The 24,440-nt window shown below is 45.3% G+C and overlaps 1 protein-coding gene across 8 annotated transcripts in view; it reads right to left on the reverse strand.

Annotated features, from left to right (window-relative positions):
- dop1a (DOP1 leucine zipper like protein A) overlaps nt 1-24,440 on the reverse strand; it is a 283,413-nt gene that overhangs the window by 157,903 nt on the left and 101,070 nt on the right. For 6 of the 8 annotated variants that reach the window (XM_038802463.1, XM_038802473.1, XM_038802494.1 and 3 more), the window contains 4 exons: nt 22,558-22,669; nt 14,254-14,283; nt 11,512-11,742; nt 9,400-10,009 (listed from right to left, as the gene is read on the reverse strand). In XM_038802463.1, coding sequence (XP_038658391.1) covers nt 9,400-10,009; nt 11,512-11,742; nt 14,254-14,283; nt 22,558-22,669 — 983 coding nt within the window. The remainder of the gene's footprint in view (nt 1-9,399; nt 10,010-11,511; nt 11,743-14,253; nt 14,284-22,557; nt 22,670-24,440) is intronic. The other 2 variants (XM_038802504.1, XM_038802484.1) reach the window with 1 other exon arrangement.

Here is a 24,440-nt window from a genome sequence, read left to right on the forward strand (position 1 = left end):
TTCAGATTTTTGGGACATTGGAACCGATTCTGGGGGCGGTGGGACCATTAAAAACCGGATGGTCTACATCTGGGCAGGACTGGAACCAATGTCCTAGGGGGTGCTTTTGCTAACACTGTTGGGGAGGTTTTAAACTAATGTGGCAGGGGGATGGGAATCAGATTAGGAAGTTAGAGGTCAGTAAAGAAGCAGCAACTAAAGCCGGTAAGGTACGGGATAATAAACTCCATGTGACTAAGGGGCAGAGTCGACAGGTAAGGGATGATGAACGCAAAGGGACAGGTGGTCTGTCGTGCATTTGTTTTAATGCGAGAAGTGTAGCAGGTAAGGCAGATGAACTAAGGGCTTGGATCAGTACCTGGGAATATGATGTTATTGGTATTACTGAGACTTGGTTGAGGGAAGGGCAGGACTGGCAACTGAATATCCCAGGGTATAGATGCTTCAGGAGGGATAGAGAGGGAGGTAGAAGGGGTGGAGGAGTTGCATTACTCGTCAGAGATTATATCACAGCTGTGATTAAGGAGGGCACGATAGAGGATTCGAGCACTGAGGCAATATGGGTGGAGCTAAGAAATAGGAAGGGTGCAGTAACATTGTTGGGACTTTACTACAGCCTCCCAAAAGTGAGCATGAAGTAGAGGTACAAATATGCAGACAGATTATAGAAAAATATAGGAGCAATAAGGTGGTTGTGATGGGAGATTTTAACTTCCCCAACATTGAATGGGATTCGTGTAGTGTTGGAGGCGTAGATGGAGCAGAGTTTGTAAGGAGCATCCAGGAGAGTTTTTTAGAGCAGTATGTAAATAGTCCAACTCGGGAAGGGGCCATACTGGACCTGGTATTGGGGAATGATCCCGGCCAGGTGGTTGATGTTTCAGTCGGTGATTACTTTGGGAATAGCGATCACAATTCCGTAAGTTTTAGAATACTCATGGACAAGGACAAGAGTGGTCTGAAAGGAAGAGTGCTAAATTGGGGAAAGGCCAACTATAACAAAATTCGGCAGGAGCTAGGGAATGTGGATTGGGAGCAGCTGTTTAAGGGTAAATCCGCATTTGAAATCTGGGAGTCTTTTAAGGAAAGGTTGATTAGAGTGCAGGACAGACATGTTCCTGTGAAAATGAGAGATAGAAATGGCAAGATTAGGGAACCATGGATGACGGGTGAAATTGTGAGACTAGCGAAGATGAAAAAGGAAGCATATGTAAGATCGAGGCGACTCAAAACTGATGAAGCTTTGGAGGAATATCGGGAAAGTAGGACGAATCTCAAATGCGCAATAAAAAGGGCTAAAAGGGGTCATGAAATATCTTTGGCTAACAGGGTTAAGGAAAATCCCAAAGCCTTTTATTCGTATGTAAGGAGCAAGAGGGTAACTAGGGAAAGGATTGGCCCACTCAAAGATAAGAGAGGGAATTTATGCGTGGACTCAGAGGAAATGGGTGAGATTCTTAATGAGTACTTTGCATCGGTATTCACAAAGGAGAGGGACAAGACGGATGTTGAGGCTAGGGATGGATGTTTAAATACTCTAGGTCAAGTTGTCATACGGAAAGGGGAAGTTTTGGGTATTCTAAAAGACATTAAGGTGGACAAGTCCCCAGGACCGGATGGGATCTATCCCAGGTTACTGAGGGAAGCGAGGGTCGAAATAGCCGGGACCTTAACAGATATCTTTGCAGCATCCTTGAGCACGGGTGAGGTCCCGGAGGACTGGAGAATTGCTAATGTTGTCCCTTTGTTTAAGAAGGGTAGCAGGGAAAATCCAGGGAATTATAGACCTGTGAGCTTGACGTCAGTGGTAGGCAAACTGTTGGAGAAGATACTGAGGGATAGGATCTATTCACATCTGGAAGAAAATAGACTTATCAGTGATAGGCAGCATGGTTTTGTGCAAGGAAGGTCATGTCTTACAAACCTAATAGAATTCTTTGAGGAAGTGACAAAGGTAATTGATGAGGGAAGGGCTGTAGATGTCATATACATGGACTTTAGTAAGGCGTTTGATAAGGTTTCCCATGGCAGGTTGATGGCAAAAGTGAAGTCGTCTGGGGTTCAGGGTGTACTAGTTAGATGGATAAAGAACTGGCTGGGCAACAGGAGACAGAGAGTAGTGGTGGAAGAGAGTGTCTCAAAATGGAGAAGGGTGACTAGTGGTGTTCCACAGGGATCCATGCTCGGACCACTGTTGTTTGTGATCTACATAAATGACCTGGAGGAAGGTATAGGTGGTCTGATTAGCAAGTTTGCAGATAATACTAAGATTGGTGGAGTTGCAGATAGCGAGGAGGGCTGTCAGAGAATATAACAAAATATAGATAGATTGGAGAGTTAGGCAGAGAAATGGCAGATGGAGTTCAATCCAGGCAAATGTGAGGTGATGCATTTTGGAAGATCTAATTCAAGAGCGGACTATATGGTCAATGGAAGGGTCCTGGGGAAAATTGATGTACAGAGAGATCTGGGAGTTCAGGTCCATTGTACCCTGAAGGTGGCAACGCAGGTTGATAGAGTGGTCAAGAAGGCATACAGCATGCTTGCCTTCATCGGACGGGGTATTGAGTACAAGAGTAGGCAGGTCATGTTACAGTTGTATAGGACTTTGGTTAGGCCACATTTGGAATACTGTGTGCAGTTCTGGTCGTCACATTACCAGAAGGATGTGGATGCTTTGGAGAGGGTGCAGAGGAGGTTCACCAGGATGTTGCCTGGTATGGAGGGCGCCAGCTATGAAGAAAGGTTGAGTAGATTAGGATTGTTTTCGTTGGAAAGATGGAGGTTGAGGGGGGACCTGATTCAGGTATACAAAATTATGAGGTATGGACAGGGTGGATAGCAACAAGCTTTTTCCAAGAGTGGGGGTGTCAGTTACAAGGGGGTCACGATTTAAAGGTGAGAAGGGGAACGTTTAAGGGAGATGTGCATGGAAAGTTTTTTACGCAGAGGGTGGTGGGTGCCTGGAACGCTTTACCAGCGGAGGTGGTAGAGGCGGGCACGATAGCATCATTTAAGAGGCATCTAGACAGGTATATGAACGGGCGGCAACAGAGGGAAGTAGACCTTGAAAAATAGGAGACAGGTTTAGATAAAGGATCTGGATCGGCGCAGGCTGGGAGGGCCGAAGGGCCTGTTCCTGTGCTGTAATTTTCTTTGTTCTTTGTTCTACATATGACTCCAGACCCACAACAACGTTAAATGCCCTCTTAACTGCCCTCTGAAATGGTTTAGCAAGCCATTCAGTTGTATTCAACTGCTATGAAAACACAAAGGGATGAAACCGGACGGACTAGGCACTGGAAACGATAATGGCAAATCCAGCCCTATCGACCCTGCAAAGTCCTTATTATTAACATGGGGCTGGGGGGTCGGGGGGCTTGTGCCAAAGTTGAGAGAGCTGTCTCACAGACTAGTCAAGCAGCAGCCTGATATAGTCATACTCACAGAATCATACCTTACAGACAATGTCCCAGACAACACTATCACCATTCCTGGGCATGTCCTGTCTCACCAGCAGGACAGACCCAGCAGAGGTGGCGACGCAGTGGTCTGGAAGTCCCATGGCTTCAGGTTCAACATGGGCAAGGAAATCGCCTGTTGATTACCACATACCGGCCACCATCAGCTGATGAATCCGTACACCTCCATATTTTACACCACTTGGAGGAAGCACTGAGGGTGGCAAACGCACAGAATGCACTCTGGGTGGGGGATGTCAATGTCCATCACCAAGAGTGGCTCGGTAGTACCGCCACAGACCGAGCTGGCTGGGTCCGAAATGACATAGCTGAGACTGCAGCAGGTGGTGAAGGAACCAACAAGAGGGAAAACATACTTGATCTCATCCTCACCAACCTGCCTTCTGCAGATGCATCTGTCCATGACAGCATCAGTAGAAGTGACCACCACACAGTCCTTGTGGAGACAAAGTCCTGTCTTCACATTAAGCATACCCTCCATTGTGTTGTGTGGCACTACCACCATGCTAAATGGGATAGACTTCGAACAGATCTAGCAACTCAAGGTTGGGCATCCATGAGGCGCTGTGGGCCATCAGCAACAGCAGAATTGTATTCAACGACAATCTGCAACCTCATGGCCCGGCATATCCCCCACTCTACCATTATCAAACAGGGGATCAACCCTGGTTCAAAGAAAAGGTGCAGGAGAGCATGGCGGGAGCAACATCAGATATACCAAAAAATGAGGTGTCGACCTGGTGAAGCGACAACACAGGATTATTTGTGTGCCAAACAGCAAAAGCAGCAAGTAATAGTCAGAGCTAAGTGATTCCACAATGAACGCATCAGATCTAATCTCTGTAGTCCTGCCACATCCAGCCGTGTATGGTGGTGGACAATTAAACAACTCACTGGGGGAGGAAGCTACACAAATATCCTCACTGTCAATGATGGAGGAGCCCAACACATATGAGCATTTGCAACAATCTTCAGCCAGAAGTGCCGATTGGATGATCTCCTCCGGAGGACCCCAGCATCACAGATATCACTCCACATGATATCAAGCAACTTCTGAAGGCACTGGATACTGCAAAGGCTATGGGCCCTGACATTATCCCAGCAATAGTTCTTAGGAATTATGCTCCAGAACTTGCCGTACCCCTAACCAAGCTGTTCCAGTACAGCTACAACACTGGCATCTATCTGGCAACGTGGAAAATTGTCCAGATGTATCCTGTACACAAAAAACAGGACAAATCCAACCCAGCCAATTACTGCCTTATCAGTCTACTCTGCATCATCAGCAAAGTGATGGACGGAGTCATCAACAGTGTTATCAAAGGGAACAGCACGGTGGCGCAGTGGATAGCACTGCTGTCTCAAGGCGCTGAGGTCCCAGGTTCGATCCTGGCTCTGGGTCACTGTCCGTGTGGAGTTTGCACATTCTCCCCGTGTTTGCATTGGTTTCGCCCCCACAACCCAAAGATGTGCACGTTAGGTGCCAGAGGTGAGGCGAGAGTGATGTCCTTGACATCAAGGCAGCATTTGACCAAGTACGGCATCAAGGAGCCCTAGGAAAACTGGAGTCAATGGGAATCAGGGGGAAAACTGTGCTGGTCGGAGTCATACCTGGCACAAAGGAAAATGGTTGTGGTGGTTGGAGGTCAATCATCTCTGTTCCAGGGCATCACTACAGGAGTTCCTCAGGGTACTGTCCTAGGCCCAACCATCTTCAGCTGCTTCATCAATGACCTCTCCATTGTGGGGTCAGAAGTGGGGATATTTGCAGATGACTGCACAATTTTCAGCACCATTCGCGACTCCTCAGATAATGAAGCAGTCCATGTCCAACTGCAGCAAGACCTGGACAAAATTCAGGCTTGGGTTGACAAGTAGCAAGTTATGTTCGTGCCACACAAGGCAAGGCAATGCCCATCTCCTACAAGAGAGGATCTAACCACCGCCCCATGACATTTAATCGCATTACCATCGCTGAATTCCCCACAATCAACATCCTGGGGGTTACTATTGATCAGAAACTGAACTGGACTAGCCATTAAGGGTAGCACGGTAGCATAGTGGTTAGCACAATTGCTTCACAGCTCCAGGGCCCCAGGTTCGATTCCCAGCTTGGGTCACTGTCTGTGCGGAGTCTGCATGTTCTCCCCGTGTGTGCGTGGGTTTCCTCCGGGTGCTCCGGTTTCCTCCCACAGTCCAAAAATGTGCGGGTTAGGTGGATTGGTCATGTTAAATTGCCCTTAGTGTTGGGTGGGGTTATTGGGTTATGGGGATTGGGTGGAGGTGTGGGGTTGGGTAGGGTGCTCTTTCCAAGAGCCGGTGCAGACTCTCGGCCGAATGGCCTCCTTCTGCACTGTAAATTCTATGAAATGTATTAATACTGTGGCTACCAGGGCAAGTCACGGCTAGGAACCCTACGGCAAGTAACTCACCTCCTGACCCCACCCCCAGCCTGTCCACTATCTACAAGGCATAAATCAGGAGTGTAATGGAATACTCTCCACTTGCCTGGATAAGTGCAGTCCCAACAACATTCAAGAAGCTCAACACCATCCAGGACAAAGCAGTCGCTTGATTGCTCCTCCTTCCACAAACATTCAAACCCTCCACCACCGACGAACAGTGGCAGCCGTGTGCACCATCTACAAGATGCACAACTGTAACTCACCAAGGTTCCTTAGACAGCACCTTCCAAACCCATGTCCGATACCATCTTGAAGGCCGACAGCAGCAGATATCCGAGAACCTCAACAGCTGGAGGTTCCCCTCCAAATCACTCACCACCCTGACTTGGAAATATATCCCCGTTCCTTCACTGTGGCTGGGCAAAATCTTGGAACTCTTTCACCACCCCCTCCCCCGAAACCAATTAAGTTGGCATGGGTGCAGCACTGCACCCATAGGATAGCATTAGGGGCTAGTGCACAAAGCTATTTTAAATTGTTCACTTGTTCACATTAAACGCATGTTCACAACGTTATAATCTGCCTCGGAGCTCTGTCAGACAGGTGTAAGGGATGGGCTGGCCTGGGCTAGCCGCAGAGGGGGTGCTGGGTGTGGTATGGGCGGACGTTGGGGGAGGGCTTGGCCCAACGACCCCAGTTCAGCCAGCGCTCACCGCTCCAGTATCCCACCCCCATCCCACAAGGTGGTGAGGGTGATGGGACAGCACAGGGGTTAGCGCTGCTGCCACACAGCGCCAGGGCCCTGGGTTCAATTCTGAATTTGGGAGATGGTTTGAAATATGCAGTTTCTCCCCGTGTCTGCGAAGGTTTCCTCCGGGTGCTCCGGTTTCCTCCCACAGTCCAAAGATGTGCAGGTTAGGTGGATTGGATAGTCTAAATTGTTCCTTAGCTTACAAAAGATTAGGTGGGGGGTTACTGGGATAGCTTGGGAGTGTAGGCCTAGGTAGGAGGGTCGGTACAGACTTGATGGGCCAAATGGCCTCCTTCTGCGCTGTAGCAATTTTATGATTCTACAAGGGTTCAGTGGGACTGTGTTATGGAATGACCAGCTGCATGCAGTAATCATCCAGGGGGCGGTGATGGGATGTCCGTGCCGCCGGCCAGGCCCCCTGGTCAGTGAAACTGAAGGCGATCAGAGCATCCCATGTGCGCTGCCCAGACGCACATGTTGGGCGGCCTCCGGGACCCATGTTCTGCCCATCCTCGCCCTCTTCCGCATACTCCTCGTCAGATGGGGGCTGGCGTTCATCCTCCTTCCTCCAGCACGTCGTCCCTCTGCTGCGCGATCTTATGGAGGACGCAGCAGGCCACCACAATGTGGGAGACTCTCCTAGCACGATACTGGAGGGCCCCTCCGGAGTGGTCCAGGCATCTGAACCGTATATTCAGGATGCCAAAGCACTGCTTGATCCTGCCCCTAGTCGCAACATGGCTGTAGTTGTAGCGGGTCTCTGCGTAGATCTGTGGCCTCCGGATAGGCGTCATGAGCCACCTCCGCAGCGGATGACCCACGGCCGAGGGGGGCGCGTCGAAGAGGTCAGCAACCATCAACTGCGCCACTGCCCGGGTATGGGGTGCAAACGTGTATGATATGCAGTTGATGGTCACACAACAGCTGCACGTTCCTAGAGTGGAACCCCTTTCGGTTTGTGAAGACCGGCCTGTCATGGGCCGGTGTTCGTAGGGCAATATGCATCCCGTCGATCACCCCCTGCACCTGGGGCATCTCGGCGACAATGGCGAACCACACTGCTCGGGCATCCATGTGGGCTAGGCCCACATATAATTTGATGTATTGCGCCGACCGGGCATGTAGGGCCTTCGTGACAGCGCCGATGCATTGAGGTCTGTGAGATCCCAGACAGGTCTCCACTCAGCCCCTGGAAGGACCATGTGCCATAAAGGTTCAGGGTGACTGTCACCTTGACGGCCACTGGGAGCGGGTGTCCTCCCCATACCCCCGTGGTGCCAGGTTACCCAGGATCTGGCAGATACGTCACACTGTCCCCCTGCTCAGCCAGAGTCTTTGATGGCATGCCCGGGTGCAGTTTCTTGAATGACAGGTGCTGCTGGGTACATACGAGACCTCCTTCCCACCTCCTCCCCCTCGGAATGTTGGGCAGCCGGCTCTCCATCCTCACCGACTGCCTCCTGTTCCGCTGGGACAGGCTCAGCAACTGCAGGGTCCTCCTTGTGCAGCTCCAGTTCGTACAGCCTCAGTGATCCCCAGGGCTGTGGCAATTAGGATGAAGGCCACCATTCCTGGTTGAATTCCGAAGTCCATTGTCTGCAGGGGTGAAAGTCAGACATGGTAGCATAGTGCGTGCCCCTGGTCTGCACTGTAAACTCTGCCCCCACATGTCCCCCTTCACCCCCTCCTCTCGTCCCCAACCCCAACCGTTCCCCTTGGTACACTGCCCACCACACCCATGGCCCTGTCAGTGCCTGGCACTGCAGGGGCCTTGGGCTCTGGTGCCCGACACTGCTCCCAGTCGTTTTGTTGGCTACTGCTACCCATGCCAGCTGCAGGGGCTACTGTGGGTGTTGCCCTTGGGTGGGCCGCATGCAGGATGGACTGGAGGGTGAGGGCTGGGGGAATTATACCCATAAATAGCTCAAACGTTAGCAATCTAGTTTTTACCACCTGAAGGAACGACACTTGTCATTGAAAAATAGAATGTTTTTTGCATGATATAGTTACTATCACTGAACATAATCGTTATCTGAAACAAACATAAATGGGTCCAAAATGCTAACTATATGCATTAACGTTAATTTCAAAGTTGCCTGTTACACTGTCCTAACTGACCCCCTTCATTTTGGGTAGAAACAGATTAGCTTACTTGCTAGCTAGTACCGAGTCATGGTGCACTGAATGCACAAGGAAATCAATTATATTGTGTGTACTGGACATGTAAGATAGGGAGAAATTGTTCCCATTGGTGGAAGGATCGAGAACCTGAGGACAACGAATTAGTCTTTAGGATCTGAAATGCATTGCCTGAGTGTGGTGGAAACAAATTCAACTGTCGCTTTCCAAAGGAAATTCGACCATTATCTGAAGAGGAAAAAGGCTACCAGGAAAAGCAAGGGAGTGGCACCATGTGAACTGCTCTCGCAGAAAGCCTTATAAACATGATGGACCGAATGGCCTCTTTCTGTGCTTTAACAATTATATGATTTCATTTCATTATTGAAATCTCTCTCATCTCTTCCTAATTAGTGTTGAGTTAACACTTTGTATCAAACACTAACTGCAATTTAATACTGATCAGGGGAATGGAAACAGGGTGAAAGTTCACTACTCAGAAGGAACATTCTTGTGGAATAGCCGAACAGCACTATTAAATTATACCAGCTATTTAGCTTTATAAACCATGAGGACCATATTACAAGTAGCATAAAAACATATTCTCAATCTGCACATTAGAGATACATGCATGAGAACTTACCAGTTTCTGATTTATTGCCATGAGGTGAAGATGCTAGATTTCCTTCTGCAAAATAAACAGGAAAGCTGGAACACTCAAAGAAAAGCTGGCATGCAGCAGTGAATGCATGATGGTGGTCTTTCGAAACCTGCAGTTGCTCTGTTGCATCACCTTTGCCGACAATGTCATGGTCATCCATCTGGCCTCTGTCTCTGCACAGGTCCATATGGAATCCTGTTGTAAATGCCTGGCAAATTACTTCATTGGGAATGATATAAAGAATTATAAGCTGGGTCAAAAACTGTTCAAAGTACTCCTGGCAGTACTGCATTGTTGTCTTTTGAGTAGAAGTCCCTGCGGTCACAGCCATTTTACCCTCTTGTGATATTGATGATGATACCACAGTGTCCTCAGACCCAATGGTGGAAGCAGTTTCTGTTTCTGAAGAAGTGCTGCCCTGTGGTAATGATCCTGAATCTTGACCCTCACCTAGCACTTTGTCAATGTCATCAACTTTGTCTGCTTGATACTGCACAAACTCTGTGAAACCACTTTCAGACGACTGACTGCTTGGAGGATTTTCACCATCTTCAAACACATCGCCAGAAGCCCCAAGGGTGATTAATGAAACCTGACGAAAAGATGAAAACCCGAAGACAAACTGAAATGATTCCAATTGATTCAATTTTACAGTGAAAAATAATATTCGAAAATCCTATTTCTGGAACATTAGAATTCATTAAAATATGCTTCAGCCATATCATCAAAATGAGACACATAGAGATAAGATTTAAATGAAACAAATTGGCATTCTTCCTTGAAGTGCTACCATTTACAGAAATAATTGTCTGCACCAGAATTTCTTTCTTGGCTTTGCCCACATGGAGACAGATCTCAACTGGGAGAGCCAGAGGGTTGCTACCATCAGCCTCACTGCCATTACGCTGGTGGCAAAAGGGAAACCATTTGGATTCCTGTTCTGTCCCACTGAAAATTGGAAAGAAAATCCAATGGTAGAAAGTTTCATTTAATCAGTTGGACTGTCTAGAAACACAAAATATAATTTGTTGAGTTTTTAAATGTTAGTGAGCTGACCATGGTCCTTAGTTTTATCCAGCCCTTAATTGAGTATCTAACCATGGCATGCCTCGTGAAGATATTTGTTTTGGATAATAGGGCCACGAAATGAAAAACAAAAGGTAAAGATTCTAACACTTGACCAGAAACTAAACTGAACTTGTCATATTCTGTGCCTACAAGAGCAAATCAGAGGCTAGGAATCCTGTGGTGAGTGACTCACCTCCTGAGTCCTCAAAGCCTCCTATAAGACACGGGTCAGGAGCGTGATGAAATATTCTTCACTTGCCTGGATGAGTGCAGCTGCAACAACACTCAAGAAGCCGATAACACCCAGGACAAAGGTAAAGGTAATGTCGTCACAGTCCCAGATGACCATAGGCTTATGTTCTCTTTGAGGCGGAGAGCTAAATTGGTGGTGATTTAACCTGAGCATCACTACACCTAAGGCGAGGGTCAAGGTTGAGAAGGCTGGGCCTTCATGAATAACCTCAGCTGGTATGGGAACTGAACCCCCGCTGTTGGCCTCTCTCTGCACCTAGCTAAACCAGTCCCCGATACTCAGGACAAAGCAGCCTGTTTGATTAGCATCCCATCCACAAACATTCACTCCCTCCACACCCAACGAACAATAGCAGCAGTGTGCGCTCCATCTACAAGAAGCACTGCTAGGAACTCATCAAGGCTCCTTAGACAGCAGCTTCCAAACTATAACCACTACTATCTAGAAGGACACGAGCAGCAAATATATAGGAGTGGCAGTACCCGGACGTTCCCCTCCAAGTCACTCACCACCCTGACTTGGAAATATATCGCCGTTCCTTCACTGATGCTGGGTCAAAATCCTGGGATTCTCTCCCTAACCGTACTGCGGGTGTACCTCAACCACAGGAACTGCAGCAGTTCAAGAAGGCAGCTCACCATCACCTTCGAGGGCAATTAGGGATGGGCAATAAATGATGTAGCCAACGATACCCATATTCTCTGAACGTATAAAAAAATTCAAAGTAACACTTCATTAAAACTACATCAAATCACGTATCAACAAAAATGTACCTTTTTCTCTTCATTCTGTTGGACAAAGCTGGCATTTCCTGGAAAATGCAATTTACACTCTGCCCCAGGTGATAACAAGGGTGGTTGCACTCTACTAAGTATTTTAGAGCACAGCTTTAAGCAGTCAGTGAGCTCCGAGAGGCATAAAGCCTGCAGGTGGCTTGTCAGGCCAGATATCATCCGCAGCAACAACTGCGGCAAATGTTCAGTTTGAATCTCAATGTAGGTCTCCTAATGGGCACAAGACAGGCAGAATAACTATTACCCTCAGTAATCTATTTGCATACAAGCTGACTATATAGACAAAGCAGAAACAATCTGGTGAATCAATAGCTTGATGATTAAAACAAGAATATTGATAACATCGTCAAAATAAATGTAATTAGCAAATGCAGCTATAAATAAAAATCAAAATAGAAAATGCTGGAAATTCTCAGCAAGTCTGGGAGCATCTGTAGGGAGAGAAACAGAGTTAACATTTCAGGTCAATGGTCCTCCATCAGAACCTTTCAACCAAGATACTTGGTTAAGATATTTCCTACATTAAATAGAGATCTCAACATTAGAGTGGACAAAGTCTTCATCATTCTTCAGTGGTGGAAGTATTTGTCAAGGAGATCACAAGGATATCCCAGATAAGCCAGAAGGATGATAGAAATTTTAGTAGGTTATTGGTGCAGAACCATTTAAATATCAGAAATTAGCAAACTTTTAGAAGTGTCGTTATTGCATGTCTTCACAAACGAACAGTTGCACTTTACATCAACCTTGGAAACAAAATAAAGGTACTCCACAACTCTAGCACTGGTCAGGATGGTCGGTCAATGTCCATGCAACTCAACCATGCCATAATAAGCTTGTAAAACAAATTGTGTTCCCACAGGCATAAACACTTATAAGGATGTCAATGTTTCTCAAGAATTTAGGCTATGAATGTGGGTTACCTTCAAGACAATTAAAATCTTTACAGATGTACTATCATCAAAAGGGTCAAAAGCATTAACTGCAACAGCCTTAGGGAGGTCATCAAAATCCTTGCGCAAATGAAACTAATTATCATGTTTTGAATTCGTGAAAGTTAAGCGCATAGATTAGGTCCAAAATTGTTTATATCGGGCTAGTTTGCTACAATGAGAATCCATAGTACATTGGACTTTTTTGTGTAATATGAAAATATACAAAGCTAGCATAACATATCAGAATTCTCAAGTATGTAAGATGTAGATAATTAACAACTCTTCACAAACTTTAGAAATAGCCAAGCATATGTATTTATAAACTAGAAGTATTATCAAATGAGATCAATAAAGGGTGTGAAATTTTCCATTACGATGAAATATGATGTAGCCATATGAAAATCATTATGAATGTTCTTAAAGATGCTTTAACCAACAGACAAGAAAAACATTTACATTAAAACAATGAAATATTTTTGAAAGGATGCTGGGGTAGCAGAAAGTCAGTTTAAAGTAATCAATGATGCTTGTATAAATGTGATTTTTGGCATTCATGCGTTACTGAAGTTCAGCTTTCATTTCAAAAACCCTGCTTTTTTTTAAACTCCAGAAAAATACTAAACACACTGTAAGCATGTTTTTGCTTTCCACTACCAACTCTGATTATTCAGATGTTATTTTAAATCCATTAAGTTAGGAACCAACATTGGCTTTTGCCTTCAAAATGCTGCCCTAAAACAATCACACAAACAAGCTGGTTTTGCGAGCAAAATCAACAGCAACTGAAGAACATAATTTCACGAAATTTTTGACAGTACCACTACACCACCGCCTCCCCCACTTCAGCCTCCCAAATATCTACCGAGGTTTCCAATCCCTTGGCTTCCTCATGTTTCTCATATACATGCTGCCCCTTCCCAATAGAATCTGAAACCATAACATCAGGTTCCACATTTATCCTGACATCACCGCCCTCTGCTTTGGAAAAGCGGGCATCAAAATCAAAGACCCCTCGCACCTGGGTTATTCTCTCTTCCAAACTCTTCCATCGGGCAGAAGGTACAAAAGTTTGAGAACAAGCGCCAATAGATTCAAAAACAGCTTCTTCCCCACTGTTACCAGACTTCTCAGTGGCCCTCTTATGGACTGAAGTGATCTTTCAATGCAATCTTCTCTACAGTTGGAGAACTATATTCCGTATGCTTCACCCGATGTCTTATGTTTATATATTTATATTGTGTATTTATCGTATGTCCTATGCTTTCATCTATGGAGCGATCTGCCTGGACTGAACACAAACAATAATTTTCACTGTACCTCAGTATACATGACAATAAATCTAAATCTTTGGACTAATAATCTGTCACCGAAACTATCCTCCACGCCATTGTTACCTCTATATTGGCTCTCAACTCTGTGGCTCTCAACTCTGGATTCCTTCCCATAAACTTTCTCACCTCGCTCTCCTCCTTTAAGGTGTTCTTTAACCAAGTTTTTGCTCACGTGCCCTGGTAGCCCCATCTGTGGCTCGACATCAAAAATGTTTTTGTTAACAATGTTCGCTTAGCACCTTGGGACATTTTAATTTCAAAGGCACTTTTTATATATGCAAGTTGCTGCTGTTGAAAATAGAAACCAGTAAATTGTGCAGATAAAAATAAATTAAATGGCAGAATGTTTTTAAATATCTGGATGCCCAAACCCACTCCAGAAATACATGCAATGGTACAAAGCTTTTATTCATGAGCAAGCAGAATGAAGTGATATGACAATTCGAGTCCCATACCTGACATAGTACTCTCATACTTCGAGTTGGCTTAAAAAGAAGAAAGCAGAGGTTTACAAAGAGAAAAGTTGTCACAGTTTGAGGACAGCAAGGGAATAGAAGTTTGATATATCCCTGAACAGTTCTCTGCAGTCACACTTCTCTTTCCCCTCCCTCCAGCCGGTCCCACCCGCCAAAGTCAGTATTTTGCAATGTACTCAATTGTCTCTGATGTCCTACAACACACAAGAACACACTTCAATCCTAACTGATTTTAATTCGAAAAGTTAGGAGTCATTAGACATAAAAACCACCTTGCTTTGACAGGTTCAGTACATTCTGCCACAATTAGATTAACCAGCTGACACTCACCTTCAAGGTATAGATGTTAATATGCGAAATACGCCATGGTAGCACAGCGCAACCATTAGCACGGAATCATAGAATAGAATTACTACAGTGCAGGAGACCATTCAGCCCTTCGAGTCTGGGCCCTACCCTACCTATCGTCAGGGCCCTACCCAATCCCCTTATCCAGTAACCCCATCTAACCTTTTGGACACTAAGGGGAAATTGATCATGGCCAATCCATCTGACCTGCACATCTTTGGACTGTGGGAGGAAACCGGAGCACCTGGAGGAGACACGGGGAGAAAGTGCAAACTCCTTGCAGACGTCACCCGAGGCTGGAATTGAACCCGGGTCCGGAATTGAACCCGGGTCCCTGGAGCTGTGAGGCAGCAGTGCTAACCACTGTGCCACCCCACATCGATGCAAGGAATCAGCATTTTCAGGAGTGGGTTTGAAATAATTTTCTTGATCAGAATGTTTCCGGGCCAATGAGATAAGAGGCTTTGCTGGGTTTTGTGTAGGGGAATGTGATTGGTTAACTGGATCAATTGTCAGTCGGGAATACTCATGGAACAGTGACATAGCATCATAAGTTTATGGTTAGTTACGGAAACGGACAGGGCAGCACAGTGGTTAGCACAGCTGCCTCATGGCGCTGAGGTCCCAGTTTCGATCCCGGCTCTGGGTCTCTGTCCGTGTGGAGTTTGCATATTCTCTCCGTGTTTGTGTGGGTTTCACCCCCACAACCCAAAGATGTGCAGTGTAGGTGGATTGGTCATGCTCAATTGCCCCTTAACTGGATAAAAATGAATTGGGTACTCTAAATTTATTTAAAAAAAGAAAAAAAGTTATGGAAACGGATAAGGAACAACTACAGTAACAATACTCCATTTCAGTGGGATGAGAACAAGATCTAGCACAGCTAAATTGGAACCAAAGATTGGCAAGTGAAACAGTAAAGGAATAATAGGCTGCTTTTAAAGAGGGGCGGCACAGTTGCACAGTGGTTAGCACTGCTGCCTCACAGACCCAGGGTCCCAGGTTCAGTTCCGGACTCAGGGTACTGTCTGTGTGGAGTTTGCACTTTCTCCCAGTGTCTGCGTGGGTTTCCTCCCACTGTCCGATCCCGGCTCTGGGTCTCTGTCCGTGTGGAGTTTGCATATTCTCTCCGTGTTTGTGTGGGTTTCACCCCCACAACCCAAAGATGTGCAGTGTAGGTGGATTGGCCACGCTAAATTGCCCTTAGTGTTCAAAAGGTTAGGTGGGGTTACTGGGATACAGTGAAGGTGTAGGTTTAAGTAGAGTGCTCTTTCCAAGGGTCGGTGCAGACTCGATGGGCCGAATGGCCTCCTTCTGCACTGTAAATTCTATGATTTCTATGAAGAGATAATACAGTCAAGCTATAGTCCCATAAGGAGGAAAGATAGGGTGATTAAAGCCAAAACTCACTGTTAATGAAAGAGAGTAAGATGCTTATGATAGATGTCAGGAGGTTGATAATATAAGTGAGAATCTGGTTGAATATAGAAGGCAAAGAGGGGATGTGGAAGAAGAAATGAGAGGGATACAGAGAGGATAGAAAAGACTAGCAGTTAATATAAAAATGCAATCCAAGTCTTTTCTGGGCATATGGGGAGCAACAGGAGAGGTGAAACTGATTAGGAACCACAATGGGGATCAAGGCAAGGAGGCAGAACTGAGGTCGTAAACGAGTACTCCATATCTGTCTTTACTAAGCATAAATTATGACGAAAGAGGACATAGTTGAGACACTGGATGGGCTAAAAATTGATAAAAGGAGCTGTTAGATAGCCTGGCTGTAATCAAACATATATTACCTGGAACAGATAGATTCACCTAAAAATACTGAGGGTAGGAAAGAAATTGTAGAGGCATTGTCATTAGCATCTGAATCGCTTTGTATATGGAAGTGGACTGCAGAATTATAAATATTACACTCTTGATCAAAGTGTAAGGATAAACCCAGCAACTACAGGCCAGTCAGTTTAATCTCAGCGGGGGGAAAGCTTTCAGGAATGATAATTCAGGATAGAAATCACTTGAACAAATGTGGATTAATTAAGGAAAGACAGCACAGTTTTGTCAAAAGCTAATCATGCTTAACTAACTTAGAATTTTAGTAGTTGTCAAAAAGGCATGCTGCCTGCCACACAAATCATTCAGGTTCATAATGTTCACTTCTGCTTGTCAGAAGTCACATATTTTCATTTGCAGAGACCGGTGTTCTTTTTAAAATTATGTTTTCCAATTAAAGGGCAATTTAGCTTGGCCAACCCACCTAGTCTTCACATCTTTGGGTTGAGGCCCAGACAGACATGGGGAGAATGTGCAAACTCCACACGGACAGTGACCTGAGGCCTGGATTGAACGCGGGTCCTCGGCGCCGTGAGATAGCAGTGCTAACCACTGCGCTTCTCCAGAGACCTGTGTTCTACAGGGGGAAAAAAAAGCCAGACATTGTACCTTTTTGAACAATTAAATGCATGGGGGGACAGCAGTTCCCTGGTGCATTCGCTGTAGCAACATCTTGACCAGAGTTGACTTGCCAACCAATCAGCAGACCTTTCTTGTACAGGACAGATTATTGCTCCCTTTGAAACTTGACATTCTGGAGTCTGCCCTGATGAAAGCAAAATGAAAAGCTCCAACAGAATGTCTCTTTTTCCAGCAATAACTTCGAATCAGAGAACGGGAACAGAACAGGAGGTGGCCATTCGATCCTTTGCGTCCGTACCAGTGCCAATTTAGCCAGTTCAATTCAGCTGCCTTTTTCACAAAGCCCTGCAAATAATTTATTTTCAGCCAATTATCAAATTCCCCTCTGAAAGCCACAGTTGAATCTGCCCCCATCATAATCTTTTTCTGCATCCTCTGCAATGCCTCCAAATCATTCACATTTGTGGAGCCCAAAATTGGACTAATACCTATGTGGTACCAGTGTTTCATAAAGGTTCACCATGTATTCCTTACTCTTGTACCCTATGCATCTATGTATAAAGCCCAGGATCCGTATCCCTTATTAACTGTGTTCTCAACCTTCCCTACTACCATTAACACTTTGTGCACATACACTGTCAGGTCTCTGTTCCTTGGGCAGCACGGTGGCGCAGAGGGTTAGCCGTGCTGCCTCATGGCGCCGTGGTCCCAGGTTCGATCCCGGCTCTGGGCCTGGTATGCACATTCTCCCCGTGGTTGCATGGGTTTCGCCCCCACAACCCAAAGATGTACGGGGTAGGTGGATTGGCCACACTAAATTACTCCTTAACTGAAAAAAATGAATTGTGTACTTAGAACATAGAACGATACAGCGCAGTACAGGCCCTTCGGCCCTCGATGTTGCACCGACATGGAAAAAAACTAAAGGCCATCTAACCTACACTATGCCCTTATCATCCATATGGTTATCCAATAAACTTTTAAATGCCCTCAATGTTGGCGAGTTCACTACTGTTGCAGGTAGGGCATTCCACGGCCTCACCACTCTTTGCGTAAAAAACCCACCTCTGACCTCTGTCCTATATCTATTACCCCTCAATTTAAGGCTATGTCCCCTCGTGCTAGCCACCCCCATCCGCGGGAGAAGGCTCTCGCTGTCCACTCTATCTAACCCTCTGATCATTTTGTATGCCTCTATTAAGTCACCTCTTAACCTTCTTCTCTCTAACGAAAACAACCTCAAGTCCATCAGCCTTTCCTCATAAGATTTTCCCTCCATACCAGGCAACATCCTGGTAAATCTCCTCTGCACCCGTTCCAAAGCTTCCACGTCCTTCCTATAATGAGGCGACCAGAACTGTACGCAATACTCCAAATGCGGCCGTACTAGAGTTTTGTACAACTGCAACATGACCTCATGGCTCCGGAACTCAATCCCTCTACCAATAAAGGCCAACACACCATAGGCCTTCTTCACAACCCTATCAACCTGGGTGGCAACTTTCAGGGATCTATGTACATGGACACCAAGATCCCTCTGCTCATCCACACTACCAAGAATTTTACCATTAGCCAAATATTCCTCTTATTCTTTCCAAAGTGAATCACCTCACACTTCTCCACATTAAACTCCATTTGCCACCTCTCAGCCCAACTCTGCAGCTTATCTATGTCCCTCTGTAACCTGCAACATCCTTCCGCACTGTCTACAACTCCACCGACTTTAGTGTCGTCTGCAAATTTACTCACCCATCCTTCTGCGCCCTCCTCTAGGTCATTTATAAAAATGACAAACAGCAACGGCCCCAGAACAGATCCTTGTGGTACGCCACTCGTAACTGAACTCCATTCTGAACATTTCCCATCAACTACCACTCTCTGTCTTCTTTCAACTAGCCAATTTCTGATCCACATCTCTAATTCACCCTCAATCCCCAGCCTCCGTATTTTCTGCAATAGCCGACCGTGGGGAACCTTATCAAACGCTTTACTGAAATCCATATACACCACATCAACTGCTCTATCCTCGTCTACCTGTTCAGTCACCTTCTCAAAGAACTCGATAAGGTTTGTGAGGCATGACCTACCCTTCACAAAACCATGCTGACTATCCCTAATCATATTATTCCTATCTAGATGATTATAAATCGTATCTTTTATAATCCTCTCCAAGACTTTACCCACCACAGACGTTAGGCTCACCGGCCTATAGTTACCGGGGTTATCTCCACTCCCCTTCTTGAACAAAGGGACCACATTTGATATCCTCCAGTCCTCTGGCACTATTCCTGTAGCCAATGATGACCTAAAAATCAAAGCCAAAGGCTCAGCAATCTCTTCCCTGGCTTCCCAGAGAATCCTAGGATAAATCCCATCCGGCCCCGGGGACTTATCTATTTTCACCTTGTCCAGAATTGCCAACACTTCTTCCCTACGCACCTCAATGCCATCTATTCTAATAGCCTGGGTCTCAGCATTCTCCTCCACAATATTATCTTTTTCTTGAGTGAATACTGACGAAAAGTATTCATTTAGTATCTCGCTTATCTCCTCAGCCTCCACACACAACTTCCCACCACTGTCCTTGACTGGCCCTACTCTTATCCTAGTCATTCTTTTATTCCTGACATACCTATAGAAAGCTTTTGGGTTTTCCTTGATCCTACCTGCCAAAGACTTCTCATGTCCCCTCCTTGCTCGTCTCAGCTCTCTCTTTAGATCCTTCCTCGCTTCCTTGTAACTATCAAGCGCCCCAACTGAAACTTCATGCCTCATCTTCACATAGGCCTCCTTCTTCCTCTTAACAAGAGATTCCACTTCTTTGGTAAACCACTGTTCCCTCGCTCGACCCCTTCCTCCCTGCCTGACTGGTACGTACTTATCAAGAACATGCAATAGCTGTTCCTTGAACAAGCTCCACATATCCAGAGTGCCCAACCCTTGCAGCCTACTTCTCCAACCAACACATCCTAAGTCATGTCTAATGGCATCATAATTGCCCTTCCCCCAGCTATAACTCTTGCCCTGCGGGGTATACTTATCCCTTTCCATCACTAACGTAAAGGTCACTGAATTGTGGTCACTGTTTCCAAAGTGCTCACCTACCTCCAGATCTAACACCTGGCCTGGTTCATTACCCAAAACCAAATCCAATGTGGCCTCGCCTCTTGTTGGCCTGTCAACATATTGTGTCAGGAAACCCTCCTGCACACATTGTACAAAGAACGACCCATCTAATGTACTCGAACTATATCTTTTCCAGTCAATATTTGGAAAGTTAAAGTCTCCCATAACAACTACCCTGTTACTTTCGCTCTTTTCCAGAATCATCTTCGCCATCTTTTCCTCTACATCCCTAGAACTATTAGGTGGCCTATAGAAAACTCCCAACAGGGTGACCTCTCCTTTCCTGTTTCTAACCTCAGCCCATACTACCTCAGAAGAAGAGTCCCCATCTAGCATCCTTTCCGCCACCGTAATACTGTCCTTGACTAGCAGCGCCACACCTCCCCCTCTTTTGCCCCCTTCTCTGAGCTTACTAAAACACCTAAACCCCGGAACCTGCAACAACCATTCCTGTCCCTGCTCTATCCATGTCTCTGAAATGGCCACAACGTCGAAGTCCCAGGTACCAACCCATGCTGCCAGTTCCCCTACCTTATTTCGTATACTCCTGGCATTGAAGTAGACACACTTCAAACCACCTACCTGAACACTGGCACCCTCCTGCGAAGTCAAATCTGTGCTCCTGACCTCTATACTCTCAATCTCCCGTACCCCAAAACTACAATCCAGGTTCCCATGCCCCTGCTGAATTAGTTTAAACCCCCCCAAAGAGCACTAACAAATCTCCCCCCCAGGATATTGGTGCCCCTCAGGTTCAGATGTAGACCATCCTGTCTATAGAGGTCCCACCTTCCCCAGAAAGAGCCCCAGTTATCCAGAAATCTGAATCCCTCCCGCCTGCACCATCCCTGTAGCCACGTGTTTAATTGCTCTCTCTCCCTATTCCTCATCTCACTATCACGTGGCACGGGCAACAACCCAGAGATAACAACTCTGTTTGTTCTCGCTCTGAGCTTCCATCCTAGCTCCCTAAAGGCCTGCCTGACATCCTTGTCCCCTTTCCTACCTATGTCGTTAGTGCCAATGTGGACTACGACTTGGGGCTGCTCCCCCTCCCCCTTAAGGACCCGGAAAACACGATCCGAGACATCACGTACCCTTGCACCTGGGAGGCAACATACCAAACGTAATTTTTTTTTTTTTAAATTTTTTTTTTTAAAGTCTCTGTTCCTGCACCCCATTTAGAATTGCATCCTTTATTTTATATTATTTTTCATTGTTCCTCCTCTTAAAATGTATCAATTCACATTTCTTTGCATTAAATTCCATCTGCCACATGTTCACCCCATTCCACCAGCCTGCCAAAACTATTTTGAAGTTTATCACTACTCTCCACACACTTCACAATACTTGTGTGAATTTTGCATCATGTCAAAATTTTGAAATAGTGCCTGGCATAACCAAATCTAGGTTATTAATACTGATCAAGAAAAATAGTGATCCCAATACTGAACACTGGGGAACCCCACTGCATAATGTCTTCCAGTCCATTAAACATCCGTTAAACATTATTCTTTCCAGTACTATCTTGTCCACAAAAAATCTTCAGATAACCATCCACAAATAAGTAATCATGTTTTCTAATAATACCTGCTTTGTATTTCTTGGCTTGGCATGGTGTGCAATGCACAAATGTCGACAGCCGAATGGCACTGAAAATCACATGCAACTCAATGTGCTTTTTGTTAACAGCAATATTGTATAATTCGGATATTTTAGAATGAGCAATCAAAATCAAGTGCTCCCATGATATTATAAAAGCATTAATATTAGACTGTAACTTAGTGATTTGGTTTAACTTCTAGATCACCATTCTTGGCAACAACAGAGTGCTGAATGGCAAGGTTTAATTGTGATGCTTGGTTCATGAAGCAGCAACATTTACGTAAAAGAGTATAAATCATTTATCAAGTCAAATGAAAAGCGATATTTTGCAAGGTACCAAAAATATTTGCCACCTTCTCGCCCTCTCATATTTTCGGTATTATTTGTACCTAGCAATCCTACCTTCAATTATTTCTGTTTTGTTGCAAGAAACATAATCCATTCTTCTTGAGCAGTTTCTGCTAATTCAGAGACATTCACCACATGCTACCAAAAGTAATGGTTAAGCTTTTGCATTTACCATTTATAATTTATTGAAGTCTGAATTTAACGTTTTTAGACATATGTTGCAAGCGCATATTTTCCATAAAATTATTTTTCATCCTCCATTTATTTACAATTAATTAAGGAAAATCCAACATATTTAGTCATTGAGATTAGAATGTTGAATTTTGGATAGAGTTAAACACGTTGATGTTACTAAAATTTGGAGGAATAATATTCAATGAAAAGCTCGAAGAGTGTTCTTTTCCTCAAGTACTGAGACCAATTAGGTGAAATCCTTACCAATGACACAATGTCCAATAGGAAGTCAACTAGGAGACAGAATTCAGGCAGAGAGTACTCGGACATTTCCTTGCCATGAGATGAGGCTTGCAATCTTGCATTCAGTCCTCTCCTAATGAGGAAGAAAAATATAAAATATAGCATGTCTGCATGAACGCCAGCTTGATTTTCCAAAACTACTGGCATACTCAGTTATAAACAACTAAATAAAACAGATACTAGGGGTAGTTTCCCACAAATTTGAAGTCTTGTTAATCCCAAGGACTCGCTATGGTCGAGAATGCTCTTTCGACCAATTTTCGACTAATATTAATGAAAGGTACTGAATTGCACAAAATGACTCACTGTATGGAATTACCAATATATACCCCAAGATATGTAACTTTTACTGCACTTAATACAATGCCTTGATTTTTTTTTTGATTCTCCTCCTTTTTCACATTTTTTCCCAAATTTACACCCAACAATAAACAATAATCAGTAATGAATGCAATGTCAGCCCCCATATCAATAACAACGATCCCATCCTCCCACCAAACCCCAGACATTGGCCCGCATGTTAACATAAACAAATGCCAAACAGGAATCACCCATGGTCACCATTAACACATACAGTCCCCCTCCCGCCAACCCTCCCAGCCCCCAACCCCCCGAATGTTCGATGCAATCCAATTCTCGAAAGTGCATGAATTGTAGAACCCCTCCATCCTTCCCCTCAGTTCAAATTTGACCTTTTCAAGCGTTAAGAATTCCAGCAGGCCCCCCCGTAACGCCAGGGCACAGAGTGGAGAGGTTGATCTCCACCCTAACAGGATCTGTCTTCGGGCGATCAATGAGGCGAAAGCTACAACATCTGCCTCCGTGCCCGTTTCCAACCCCGGCTGGTCCGACACTCCGAATATGGCCTCCCGAGACACCAGGTCCAGTTTCACGTGCACCACTTTAGAGATTACCCTAAACACCTCCTTCCAGTAATCCTCCAGCTTTGGACAGGACCAAAACATGTTAACGTGGTTTGCGGGGCCTCCCCTGCAACATTCACACACATCTTCTACCCCTTCAAAGAATTAGCTCATCCTCGCCCTTGGAAGGTGAGCTCTATACACCACCTTCAGCTGTATCAGCCCCAACCTTGCTCACGAGGTGGAGGCGTTCACCCTCCGGAGCACCTCACACCAGAACCCCTCCTTCATACCCTCTCCCAACTCTTCATCCCACTTTGCCTTGAGCCCTTCTAATGGTGCCTTCTCCTCCTCCTCCTCCGTAAACCACCAATACTACCCCTTCTCCAGTCCCCTGTCGTCGTCACCTCCTCCGGTAACGTGGCAGCCGGCTCTACTGGGAAGCTCTGTATCTCCTTTCTGGCAAAGTCTCGAACCTGCATGTACATAAATATTTCCCCCTGTTCCAGCCCATACCTCGCTCCCTGCTCCTTCAATCCCGCAAAACAACCCCCGAGAAATAAATCTTTTAGTGTTCCAATTCCTTTCTCCTCCCATCTCCGAAAATTTCCATCCCACTTACAATGCCTTGATTTAATAAACAGAGTTTTGCTTTATTGCAATAAAATAAAATTAGTAATTTCTTAGATTGCTCCTCTCACTCATTTCTTTCCTTTATCCTAGTATTCATGAAAAAAATACCATTGTCAGATTTTGGAAGTATTCATTCTGGGTGCTGTACATAAAGATTATATAATAATTTCACATTTGCTGGTTTGGGCCCAGCGCAACAGTTTAATAAAATTTGGCAAGGGACAGGCACAAGGAAGTAGCAAAAGAATGAGGAAACAATTTACACAAAGGATTGGAAATGACAAACAGCAATGGAGTGAGATATAATGGTTTTAGAAATATGGTATTGGGTGAGATTAGATGAAGAGA

This window comes from Scyliorhinus canicula, chromosome 1 (assembly GCF_902713615.1).
Source record: "Scyliorhinus canicula chromosome 1, sScyCan1.1, whole genome shotgun sequence".
NCBI classification, from domain to species: domain Eukaryota; kingdom Metazoa; phylum Chordata; class Chondrichthyes; order Carcharhiniformes; family Scyliorhinidae; genus Scyliorhinus; species Scyliorhinus canicula.